The sequence below is a fragment of the Delphinapterus leucas genome, chromosome 9 (assembly GCF_059928025.1).
Source record: "Delphinapterus leucas isolate spDelLeu-1000000601 "Yukka" chromosome 9, BTC_Dleu_Yukka2, whole genome shotgun sequence".
In the NCBI taxonomy this organism is placed as follows: domain Eukaryota; kingdom Metazoa; phylum Chordata; class Mammalia; order Artiodactyla; family Monodontidae; genus Delphinapterus; species Delphinapterus leucas.
The window spans coordinates 85,873,053-85,885,596 of NC_143137.1; the positions used below are offsets into that span (position 1 = coordinate 85,873,053).

The 12,544-nt window shown below is 39.7% G+C and overlaps 2 protein-coding genes across 2 annotated transcripts in view; one reads left to right on the forward strand and one right to left on the reverse strand.

The window, feature by feature from the left end:
* FBXL13 (F-box and leucine rich repeat protein 13) overlaps positions 1-12,544 on the reverse strand; it is a 183,352-nt gene that overhangs the window by 94,539 nt on the left and 76,269 nt on the right.
* The window catches only part of LRRC17 (leucine rich repeat containing 17), a 70,851-nt gene that overhangs the window by 35,411 nt on the left and 22,896 nt on the right, over positions 1-12,544 (forward strand). The window contains exons 2-3 of the mRNA XM_022554460.3: positions 2,334-3,238; positions 11,322-11,477. Of these exons, the coding sequence (XP_022410168.2) occupies positions 2,470-3,238; positions 11,322-11,477 (925 nt within the window). The 5' untranslated portion in view covers positions 2,334-2,469. The remainder of the gene's footprint in view (positions 1-2,333; positions 3,239-11,321; positions 11,478-12,544) is intronic.

Genomic DNA, 12,544 nt, shown 5'->3' on the forward strand with positions numbered 1-12,544 from the left:
TGCTACAATGAATAGGAAACACATCTGCCAGTTATAACCAAAGAGCCCCACGACAATAACAACAGAAATGTTATTAATTATAAATCCATTTTGAATATTTCTGTCTCTGCCAAGAATGGGCTATGTCCTAAGTAATAAGTACAAACCAAAACCAATTTCAGAATTTTAAAGATGAAAACAATTCTTAAAAATGTACAGCTCTTGACAGCAAAGGGAACCATAAACAAGACAAAAAGACAACCCTCAGAATGGGAGAAAATATTTGCAAACGAAGCAACTGACAAAGGATTACTCTCCAAAATTTACAAGCAGCAGCAGCTTATGCAGCTCCATATCAAAAAAATAAACAACCCAATCCAAAAATGGGCAGAAGACCTAAATAGACATTTCTCCAAAGAAGATATACAGACTGCCAACAAACACATGAAAGGATGCTCAACATCATTTATCATTAGGGAAATGCAAATCAAAACTACAATGAGGTATCACCTCACAATGGTCAGAATGGCCATCATCAAAAAATCTACAAACAATAAATGCTGGAGAGGGTGTGGAGAAAAAGGAACCCTCTTGCACTGTTGGTGGGAATGTAAATTGATACAGCCACTATGGAGAACAGTATGGAGGTTCCTTAAAAAAGTACAAATAGAACTACCATATGACCCAGCAATCCCACTACTGGGCATATGCCGTGAAAAAAACATAATTCAAAAAGAGTCATGTACCACAATGTTCATTGCAGCATTATTTACAATAGCCAGGACATGGAAGTAACCTAAGTGTCCATGGACAGATGAATGGATAGAGAAGATGTGGCACATATATACAATGGAATATTACTCAGCCATAAAAAGAAATGAAATTGACTTATTTGTAGTGAGGTGGATGGACCTAGAGTCTGTCATACAGAGTGAAGTCTGAAAGAGAAAAACAAATACCGTATGCTAACACATATATATGGAATCTAAAAAAAAAAGTTCTGAAGCACCTAAGGGCAGGACAGGAATAAAGACACAGACGTAGAGAATGGACTTGAGGACAACACGGGGAGGGGGAAGGGTGAGCTGGGACGAAGTGAGAGAGTGTCATGGACATATACACACTACCAAATGTAAAATAGATAGCTAGCGGGAAGCAGCCGCATAGCACAGGGAGATCAGCTCGGTGCTCTGACCATCTAGAGGGGTAGGATAGGGAGGGTGGGAGGGAGACGCAAGAGGGAGAAGATATGGGGATAGATGTATATGTATAGCTGATTGACTTTGTTATAAAGCAGAAACTAACACACCATTGTAAAGCAATTATACTCCAATAAAGATGTTAAAAAAAAATGTGCGGCTCTTGGAAGTCATCAGTAATACTTAAGGGAAGAATAGATACCAAAAAATATAATAACTAAATTTATGATATTATTAATATTTTTATAGAGTGGTTACCTGAATTCATGCAATTCAAATATTTATCAAGAACCTGCTATGTGCTAGAAACTCTACAGGTGCTGGAAATACAGCAGTGAACAAAATAGAAAAAAATTCCTGCCCTTACGAAGTTTACATCCTAGTTGGGGGAGAAGGACAATAAACAAAAGAAGCAAAATATCTATTTTGACAGATGGTGATACGTGCCCTGGAGAGAAATAAAACCAGAAACGGAGTAGAGGGCGACCAGCGAGTGGGAAGGGGTACTACTTTTAAATAGAGCAATCAGAGAAGGTGTTGCTGAGAAGGTGACATTTAAGCCAAGATGTGCAGGAAATGACAAGGACAGTTGCAGTTTACCCTGAGCATTTCTGGAGCCCACCTTCAACATGATTGGTGATTGGGAGACAGTAAAGGAAAGAAAAAAATAAGCTCAGGAGGACATTCATTGGAGTCCTACTCTGATTTGCACATCTCAAAGCTGTAAGGAGAATCCCTTTAATTTCTTGAATCCAGTTTCAGTTTTCATAATGCTAAGTCCTAACAATGTGGAGTACTTCCCCTGGATCAGGCACTGTGAAGTGTTTGATGCACATGAGCCTGTTTCATCTTCCCAACAATACTAGAGGTATCCTCAGTCCCACTTTACAGATGCTGAAGATGAGGTTAAATAATTAGCCTGAGGTCACACAGTTCAGCAAGTAGAAGAGCCTTGATTCACACTCAGGGCCCAAACATTTAGCCACCAAACCAGGCAAGTAGGAGGGTGTGGAGCCTTCTACACCACTCTTCTGCATGTGCCTTTATTAACGGAATGCCTTTGCTTAAAAATAAAAGTAACTTGAAAACTTGCTATTATTTGTCAATTGCGTTGCTCACAATGGTCTCTAAATATTTTTTCCTCCTGCAATCTAGGGACTCCACCGTGCCTCAGCTGGGCCTCATTGTTCCTGAACTGCATTAGTTAAGATTACCCAAACGTGGATTTCAAAGGAATACTTTCATTGTTCCATCTGTCACACCAAGTAATTGGGGCCAGCTGGATGTCAGGATGCGCGTGGTAACCATCTTAATCCTGCTCTTCTTTTGTAAAGCCGCTGAGCGCAAAGGAAGCCCTGGGGGTGCGAGAAACCGAGTGAATCACAGCCGGGCTGGTGGGAGCCGGAAGGGCTCCAGCCTGGTCAAACGCTACGCTCCAGGCCTCCCCTGCGAAGTGTACACATATCTTCACGAGAAATACTTAGATTGTCAAGAGAGAAAACTAGTTTATGTGCTGCCCGGCTGGCCTCAGGATTTGCTGCACATGCTATTAGCAAGAAACAAAATCCGCGTACTGAAGAACAACATGTTTTCCAAGTTTAAAAAGCTGAAAAGCTTGGATTTACAACAGAATGAGATCTCCAAAATTGAGAGTGAGACTTTCTTTGGTTTAAATAAACTTACCACTCTCTTACTGCAGCACAACCAGATCAAAGTCTTGACAGAGGAAGTGTTCATTTACACACCTCTCCTGAGCTACCTGCGTCTCTATGACAATCCCTGGGATTGTACTTGTGAGATGGAAACGCTTATTTCAATGTTGCAGATTCCAAGGAACCGGAATTTGGGGAACTACGCCAAGTGTGAAAGCCCACAAGGACTAAAAAATAAAAAACTGAGGCAGATAAAATCTGAACAGTTGTGTAATGAAGAAGAAAAGGAACATTTGGATCCAAAACCCCAAGTGTCAGGGAAACCCCCAGTCATCAAGCCTGAGGTGGACTCTTCTCTTTGCCACAACTATGTGTTTCCTATACGAACACTGGACTGCAAAAGAAAAGGTTTGTAAGTTTCTTACTTTTTCATTTTCATGGATGATTAAAAATGCTTTCTGAATCTTAGGAATCTCTGCATCCCACCATGACTTAGAATTTTGGGAGCATTTCCACCAGAAATCTTTCCCCAGTGACAATGGAATTTACTCCGAGCTCAAGATGGTTAGTGATTTGGGGAACATTAGAGGAGGGTAGGAGGTATGCTCAGGAGGGGCAGCCATTTGGGTCTTACACTTATTTGCTCATCGCAAGCTGTGGCTGTAAGAAATTTCTTTAATTTTAAATCCAATGTAATTTAACTGATGTAGGTAAACCAGTGGGTATGAAATCAAGTGCTAGTTTTTTCCGTATAACCTGATTTACACCAATTAAATCCAAAACATGGTATGCATCTGTGGGGAGATAATAACCTCAAGGAAAACCATGTGCAGAGCAGGACAGGTGAGAACACCAGGAGAAGGAAGCCAAGTGGGCTGTAGTGATGGCATGTCTGTAGTTCTTATAATTTAGTCTCAAGGTTTTCAAAAACGCTTGCTAACATCCTGTATCTTAATTGTTCCCAAATTATCCAAAATAAAACCTAAGAATATTGAAAAAAAACTAAGTTGAAAGTATTAATCCAAGAACTATGAGACTAAGAATAGCTTTCTAGAATATTACTTACTTTCTGCAAATCATTACTTGCTTTTACATCGCACACAATCTTGGGCTAGTAGTGTGCAGGATTTGTGCATACAGGACAAATACATGAAATAAGAAAACAGATGGGAGATTTCAGTAAGGCTCTTGACATGTTAGTGAAGACATTCTCAAAGTGTGGTCTGGGCACCGCTAATCTATCCTAGGACAACAAGGCATTTGAGTGTCTGTTTCATTTCTGTCATGGGTTAATAACTTATATGTAATATTAAATTAAAGCCAGATGCCATTGAATTAGGGTCATAAAGAGCATGGTATCATTCCTTCCAGTTATTTTAGGAGGGTTTGTTTTAAGAACAGAAAGGAAAGGTTAAGAGGAACATGGAGACTGGCTCCTCTCAAGGAAACCATAGGCAGGAATCTGTGGATTTGAAGAAGCAGGAATAAATTTGTTCATTTATCAGCGAAGTCTTGCTCAAGACTTGCTACCTCTCTCTGACTGTGGAAGGTGACACCTGGTTAGATCACACCACGACTACATGACACCAAAAGGTTTGCTTACTGTGACACTGTGAATTATATATCGTTGATGCTAGAGTAGAGCAATTACAGTATCATAACCTGGGAGATGCCGTTATGGGATCCTCTGAGTTTGAGAGAAAGTGCTCATTAATTGAGAACCTACTATGCTCCAGGTATTCCACACACATGCTGTCTACAGCTGCTAACAAGGTAGTAATGATAGTATCCCCATCTACAGTTGAGGAAAATGAGGCTAAGGGAGGTTCAGTCAGTTGCTCAAGGTCTCATTAGGTAAGCAGCAAAACTAAGATTTGAAACTTGGTCCACCTGAGCCTGCTGGCATCCATAATTAATCTAACCATGTTCAAACAAGCAGCTGGAACAAAGAAAGCATTAAAGAATTGCAGAGAAGTCAGTACGTGAAGTTTCTCTGTAGCCAGATTGGGTGGAATTTCCCTAACACCGTTAACGGTGAGTACTTGGTGCTTCATGACAAAGAGCATGTTTTACTAGGATTTCCTTTGTGATGCTTAAAAACTTGAATTATATATTTTAAAAACTAATACAAAGCTACTATTCCTAGACTTGAGTTAGAAAGCCTGCTTGATATCGCTAAGGTTCTATCCTCAAGCTAAAGTTAATTTGCACTTGCTGCATCAGGTGACAAAGAGAAAATAGTAGAGTTAAGCTCATTAATTATCTGAGAAAAATGCTATTAACACAAAATTGAAGATTTCTACAGCTATACCACACTGTAATTTAAGAAAAGATAACATAGTAGGAAATAACTTTCTTTTTTACTGCTTTTCTACTCTGGCCATCCCCTCTCCAGTGAGCCTATTTCTGCCTTTGTCTTTTTTTCCATGATATTTTTCTCTTTTTTCTTGTCAAAAATCAACTTATAAAAATACAAATATATTTTTTATTGCTCTCCTTCCTCAAGTTACTGTTGTTGTCTAAACACAACCTTCCAGACATGCCCCATAAATTCATTCTTCATGCTTTAAAAACACATGATTTACTGGAAAACAGTATAAATAAAGTTTATATGACATGCACAGTTAGTACATATATACTAACACTAAAGGACAGCTCAAGGTCCTCCACTTGTTAGTGACGACGTAAATCAGAGCCTATACTTTTTAGATTATAAAATGAAGGGTAGTTGTGTCTTTTAATATCATCAATATAAATCACTCTCACTATGGTTGATATCAGTCTATTGATTCAGCTGATAATTTACTTTTCATTTTTTGATATATTGTTGATTCCCATAAGTTTAAAGTCAAAGGTCTTCTCTATTAAATTCCCTTTGGTACTGCCTGGCACAGGGCCATGTTCTTTAGATTGATGATAATAATTGAGCTGCTTTCTTTGCTCTTACAGAGCAGTAATTTAAGCAACTTTTAAACATAAAAATATATAGAAGTTAAAAATCATGGCTGGAACTCAAGTATGACACTGAATTTTATCCATTGTAGTTTTCCTTACCCCATTCTATAACTAGATAATAAATGTCAAATACTGAGAATAAATGTTCAGCAGTGTTCATCTCTAACTGCCTGCCAGAGGGTAGTAATACTTTTGATTGTGCTCACATGTTGGACACTATGTAGGATCTAAAGAAGCCTAAAACATGCCATCAAGAGTGGAACTAGCAGTGATATTAATGAGAGCTGCCATCTAAATGCTCTGTGTGCCTAAGACATAGCAGTTTCATGCATTGTCATTTACTCTTCACAACCTTAAAAGAAATACTAGTATTATCCTCATTTTAGGAAGGAAGAAGTTGAGGAGTAGAGAAGTTAGGTTGCCGTTTGAAGATCACATAGGCAATCCCTAAGCAGTTCCCAAGCCATTGGCCACCATGCACTGTCCTCTCTTCCTTCAAGATTCTGGGTATGCCTATTAACCAAGAAGAATATATAAAAGCCTTCTGGGTGCTTCCTTCCAGTATTGAACCCTCCTCTTAAGCTCTGTACAATTCATCATGTACATGATCACACTCAAGGAACCCGAATACAGATTCCCTTAACTCGGGAATTAGTTGTGTGTTTCCCAGCTGACAGACGATGAGTCAGATGGCGTGTGTAGGGTACCTAATACATGCCATTTTGACCACATAGACCTCAAAGATCACTATTTTTGCCTGAAACATCTGACAGCAAGAAAAAGAAACAATAGCTTTATTCACTGGGTGACAGGCACTTTGCCAACAAAACTTAGTCTTTCAAAGGGAATAAATGTGAGATTAGTTGAAAGCCATGTTTATGCCATATTGAGATGGATGGATTTGCCAAAAATACATGAGAGAGTTTTAAAACTGCTTTTTAGCTTCACATTTACCAGAATAATTTACCATTTTAAGGATTTATTTTACTTCTAAGATTAGGGCTGTGGAGAATTATGACCATAAATTGCTCCCAGCTGCCTCTGAAGATAATTTTTTCACCATTAGTTTGAACAATAATTAAGAACCTTTTATTTGCAATACACAGGGCCATTTATATCTCTTTACCTACCACTACCAAGCCTTAAGAGTAGTTCTGACATTGCTGACAATCAGGGTAGCCTACTAAATGAGAAATTACATGGAAAAAATTTCCCAATTTCCTCCTCAAAATCAGCAAGGTTTGGTTGGGGGACAGGCAATGCTTGCCAGGGGTGATAATCAAGTAAATATGATATTCGTTGAAGGTTTACCAAAATCTCAGATAGCAGCAAATAACCGTGTGGTGCCTGGTCTAGAAATGGGGACATTGACCAAATTTGACTTCTGGTCTGGGGAAATTTGTATTTGTGTAATCTTTATCAAAGACAAACATACTTCACATCAACATTTGCATTTCTCATTCAAGTTTAAGGTTAAAAACTAAAGAACTGTTTTTACTCATCAATACAACAAATAAGATTTTTCCATGTTTTTCTAAGCCTACTAGTAAAGGCTTTGGTTTGCATTTCTTGGTATTACTTGTGGATCCTATTTTTACTCAGGTCTGCTGGTAACAATGCCAAAGTTGGTTCTGCAGTTCATATTCCTCTTCCACAGGCCTGCCACATTGCTTAAGCTGGGTTTCAGGGTGTTCTCATAAACATTTTTTTCTACCTATTTATTTGTGGTTAACCCACTTTAGCTTGTCCTACAATGGTTGCTTGGGACTCACCCTCATGTCCTACAGTGGTTGCTTGTCATTCACCCTCATGTCCAGCCCAGCAGATGTGGGTTCAGCAAGCAAGTACTGATAAATAGGCTGTTTTCCAGGACCTAGGAGATACTAACTCTGGTGGCAAGGAAGACCTACAGCCCTTAATGGCTTTGTAGGGCCTTGGTGAGGACTTGGGCTTTTATTCATAGTGAGATGGGAAGCAATGAAAGGGTTCTGCCATCTGGAGGATGGCAAGCCATCTGGTAAAATGACAGGATCTCACATGTTTTAACATGATCACCTGGGCTTAGGACAATATTGGGATAATCCAGACAAGAGGTGATGGTGGCTTGGACCAATGTGGTAGCAGTGAAGGAAGAGAGGAGAGGTGGGATCCTGGGTATTTTGAAATAAAGCTCTATTCCTCTTTTAAAAATCTTCTAAGAAAATGCTACAGCCATTCTCAATAATTATTCCAAATGCTAAATGTCAAGAAATTATTTCTTCTGCCTGTCCTCAAGTGTCTCTGTGGTTTTCACTTTTTCCTGGGATATCCATCTCCTTGTTTACATGTAGTGCCCAAGAGAGAATATAGCTCTCCAGTCAGGGTCTTGCTGGTCCTAAAGGGAGGATTACCTCAGCGTTGCAACATTATAATAAGTTCAAGTCTTAAAATCTTTTACCTTTCTATATGTTGGCAGACACAACTCTAGGTCAAAGAAAACAACGTCTTATCGGAGGATGGAAATAAAATCAATCCAAATTTTCAAAGCATTTTTATTACAAGAGGGCTCGATATTCCTGAATCATTAAACTCAACACATTTAATGAGCTCATTATTTCCCATATGTTAGTTAGATAACTTTGTTGCTGCCTAAGAAACTACCCCAAAACTCTGTGGCTTAAAACAACACACTTTATTATCTCACAGTTTCTGTAGGTCAGGAAACCAGATATGGGTTAGCTGAGTCCTCTACTTCAGGATCTCTCACAAGGCTGCAATAAGATGTGGTTTCACCTGAAGGCTCAACTGGAAAAATATCCTCTTCCAAGCTCATATGACTGCTGGCAGGATTCAGTTCCTCAAGGACTGTTGGACTGAGGGCCAGAGTTCCTTGCTGGTTGTTGGCCAGAGGCCAACCTTAATTACTTGCCATGTGAGCCTCTCCAAAATGGCAACTTGCTTCATCAAAGCCAGCAAAAGAGAGTCTGCTAGCCAGACAAAAGTCACAATTTCTTATAACCTAATTATGGAAGTGAGCTCCTATCATATTTGCTGCATTCTATTATTAGAAGCAAGTCACTAGGTTCAGCCCATACTTAAGGGGAAGAGTTTATACAAGGGCATGAATATCAGTAGAGGAGATTGTTGGATGACATTTTAGAAGCTGGCTGCCACATACCACTTATTTATTTATGATATATTAGGCACTGTTCTAAACTTCCCTCAGGAAGCTTCCATGGCAAGGAGGGTGCAAAAATGAAAAAAATCAGTAAGATGTACCCTGCGCCTGATGCTGATAACTGCCATTGAGAAAAAGCAGGAAATGGTATTATCATTGCTGTTTTTGCCTACTTGAAAGCAGGGAGATGTCATTTTAAATACAGAGCCAGAAAGGTCTTATGGCCATTCCAATATATTGACCCCCACCCCAGTTGCTCCCCAATCCCCACTTAACCCTACATGACAAGCTTGAGGATTCTAAGCAGATGGAACAGCGTAAGTGAAGCAGAAAGGTACCATGAATAGGCAGCAGAGCATAGTGGTTAGAAGCATAGTTTTGGGGGCTAGCATGTCTGTGTTTAACTCCTAGAGTGTGTACCAAACGTAAAATAGATAGCTAGTGGGAAGCAGCTGCATAGCACAGGGAGATCAGCTCGGTGCTTTGTGACCACCTAGAGGGGTAGGATAGGGAGGGTGGGAGGGAGGGAGATGCAAGAGGGAAGAGATATGAAAACATATGTATATGTATAACTGATTCACTTTGTTATAAAGCAGAAACTAACACACCACTGTAAAGCAATTATACTCCAATAAAGTTGTTAAAAAACAAAAAACAACCCCAAACACTCAAGGCAGAGGTACAGGAGCAAAATTGTCAGCTGCTTCCCTTTATACCCGCTGAGCCTGGGTGTTATAAAAAAAAAAAAAAAATCCTAGAGTGTGACTATGGGCAAGTTGTGCCTCAGTTTCTTCATCTGTAAAATGGGGATAATGTACTTAGCTCATAGGGTTCTTGTCACATAATACTTGTTAGGGCACCTAGAAAAAGTTCTTGTACATAGGTACTAAGATACGAAGATCCCATCAAGAAGAAAAAGCAAATTTAACAGTAATAAGGATACCAAAGAAGGAACTACCAATACCATCCCATTAACCGTGGATTCTGAGCTGTTAAAAGAAGGGGGGATATAAGACTGAGTCTTTATGAAAGTAAACATACTATGAGTTAAGAAATCATATATACCAGAAGGGGTTTTTAAAAAATATTTGGAAAACATTATCAGTAAGTCAATTATTCTATAGCAAAAAGGGAATTATGGATAAATGGATACCACCTTTCATAAACTTACTGTACCTAGTTCAAGGAATTTCTACTTATTCAGAAAGTCTTCGGGTCATGCTGTTTCTCAGGTGTGAACTAATCTGGACATTTTATTTGTTGCTTCTAATTTTCTTTTGTCTGAACAGGTTTGTTTCTCTTCACAGGCTTCACTTGCCCTACTTAAAATTGAATAAAACCTTTTCAGAATATTTTGCTAAAGATTAAAAGAAAGGGCAAGTATTATGCTAAACTATAAAATAAACACACTTTATAGTATTTTAAAGCATGATTTAAAGACAAATATAAATAGTAAGAGATAAATTAGGTGAACCTTGATTTCCTATTAACCTATGAAAAATAACTGGGCTCCTCTTCCAGAGGCTTTTTTGTAGTAGTAGTCATTGTTGACTCAGTAGTAGTAGTAGTAGTAGTAGTAGTAGCAGTAATAGCAGCACTATTATTACTGTTTCTCCTGAGGAGTCCAATTACTTCAGTACCTTGGGAAGAGTCAGGGAGGAGTGGTGGAGTATAAATTAAGTCACAAGGATTCAGGGAATAAGTGGGTGATGAGGAAGCAGGGGGAGCAAATGAGGACTATTCTTTCTCCAATTTTAGCATCCAAGGAAAGGAGAAATGAGGTAACAGCCTGAGGGTCATCAGGGTGGAGGGCTTTTTGTTTCTTTTTTAGGATGGCAAGATCTGTGCTTATTTGTTAACAGAAGGAGTCTGAGGAGAGGGATAAAAGGAAGATGCAACAAAGAGGCAATAATAAATACTGAAAGCTCTTAGAGGAGTGGGAAGGGAATGGGAGGGGAGGCAGGAAGAGTGGTTTGATTTGTGTGTTTCATTTTGTTTCAGCTTTCTGTTTTTAAGAGCATCGCAGGTGATTCTAACAGGCGGCCAGGCTTGAGCCCCACCCACTGCCTGATGCCCAGCCAGCTGAGCTGCACTGCCTGCTGTCCTGCTCTTGATTTCTTGCTGCCTCTAGGAAGTTTCTCAGAACAGTTCAGCAAGGAGTGATATCTGCTCCTCTAAGTGTGATGCACTTGGTTCGCTGGGCTTTGGTGGAATTTAGCATATTCTAAGGCTTGTTCATATAGTAATGTTCTTCGGCTTTAGATGGGATATCCTTTTTCCCTTCAAGAGCTGACTCTTCAGTCACACAGGGATAAGAGTGATAGAGCAAATGGGGGCAAGAGGAGAGCTTGATAACCTGAACATTTTTATTTTTTCCAGAGTTGAAGAAAGTTCCAAACAACATCCCTCCAGACATTGTTAAACTTGACTTGTCACACAACAAAATCAACCAGCTTCGACCCAAGGAGTTTGAAGATGCTCATGAGCTAAAGAAATTAAACCTCAGCAGCAACGGCATTCAATTCATAGATCCCGGTAAGTTCCACAGAATAGCCCTTTAAACAGGTGACACGTGTTCTCTGTTTTTTTATTATGGCAACATTTATAGTAAATACAATTTAGTTTTTAAAAAACTAGTAAGAAGTTTGAATTTAAATGAAGCATGATGCTTATAGTAGAACTTGCTTGGCCCTCAGAAATATTTGCCAAACTGTTGCTTTATGAAGTATGTAATAAGCAACAATTATTCAGTTGGTCCAAATAAAAGAAGTGTTTTGTAGAATATATTTTAAAAATAAGAGTATATGGCTAGGGCTTCCCTGGGGCACAGTGGTTAAGAATCCACCTGACAATGCAGGGGACACGGGTTCGAGCCCTGGTCCAGGAAGATCCCACGTGCCACGGAGCAGCTAAGCCCCTGAACCACAGCTACTGAGCCTGCGCTCTAGAGCCCACGCACCACAACTACTGAAGCCTGCGCACCTAAAGCCCATGCTCCGCCACAAGAGAAGGCACCACAATGAGAAGCTCGCGTACCGCAGCAAAGAGTAGCCCCAGCTAACCACAACTAAAGAAAACCCGCACGCAGCAATGAAGACCCAAAGCAGCCAAAAAATATATATATAGGGTATGTGGCTAGTGGTCAGTAATATGCTAAACATGTCGTGATTTTTAAAAGGAAATTCAGATCTGGCATTTTCTTTGCTTTTCATTAAGTCCAAACTTATTTAAAGTAAGACTTTAACTTGTTTAAAGTAAATTTGAAACAATCTGCTAAGCAGAATAAATTAAGCTCATAAAATTAAGATCTAGGGCTTCCCTGGTGGCGCAGTGGTTGAGAGTCCACCTGCCGATGCAGGGGACGTGGGTTGTGCCCCGGTCCGGGAAGATCCCACATGCTGCGGAGCGGCTGGGCCCGTGAGCCATGGCCGCTGAGCCTGTGCGTCCGGAACCTGTGCTCCACAGCGGGAGAGGCCACAACAGTGAGAGGCCCGCGTACCGCAATAAAAAAAAAAAAAAAAAAGATCTAGTGTGCTCATAAATGAAGACAAAATGTGCTCAAACTAGAGCCAGAGGGATTTTATCTAATCCTAAATCAAGAT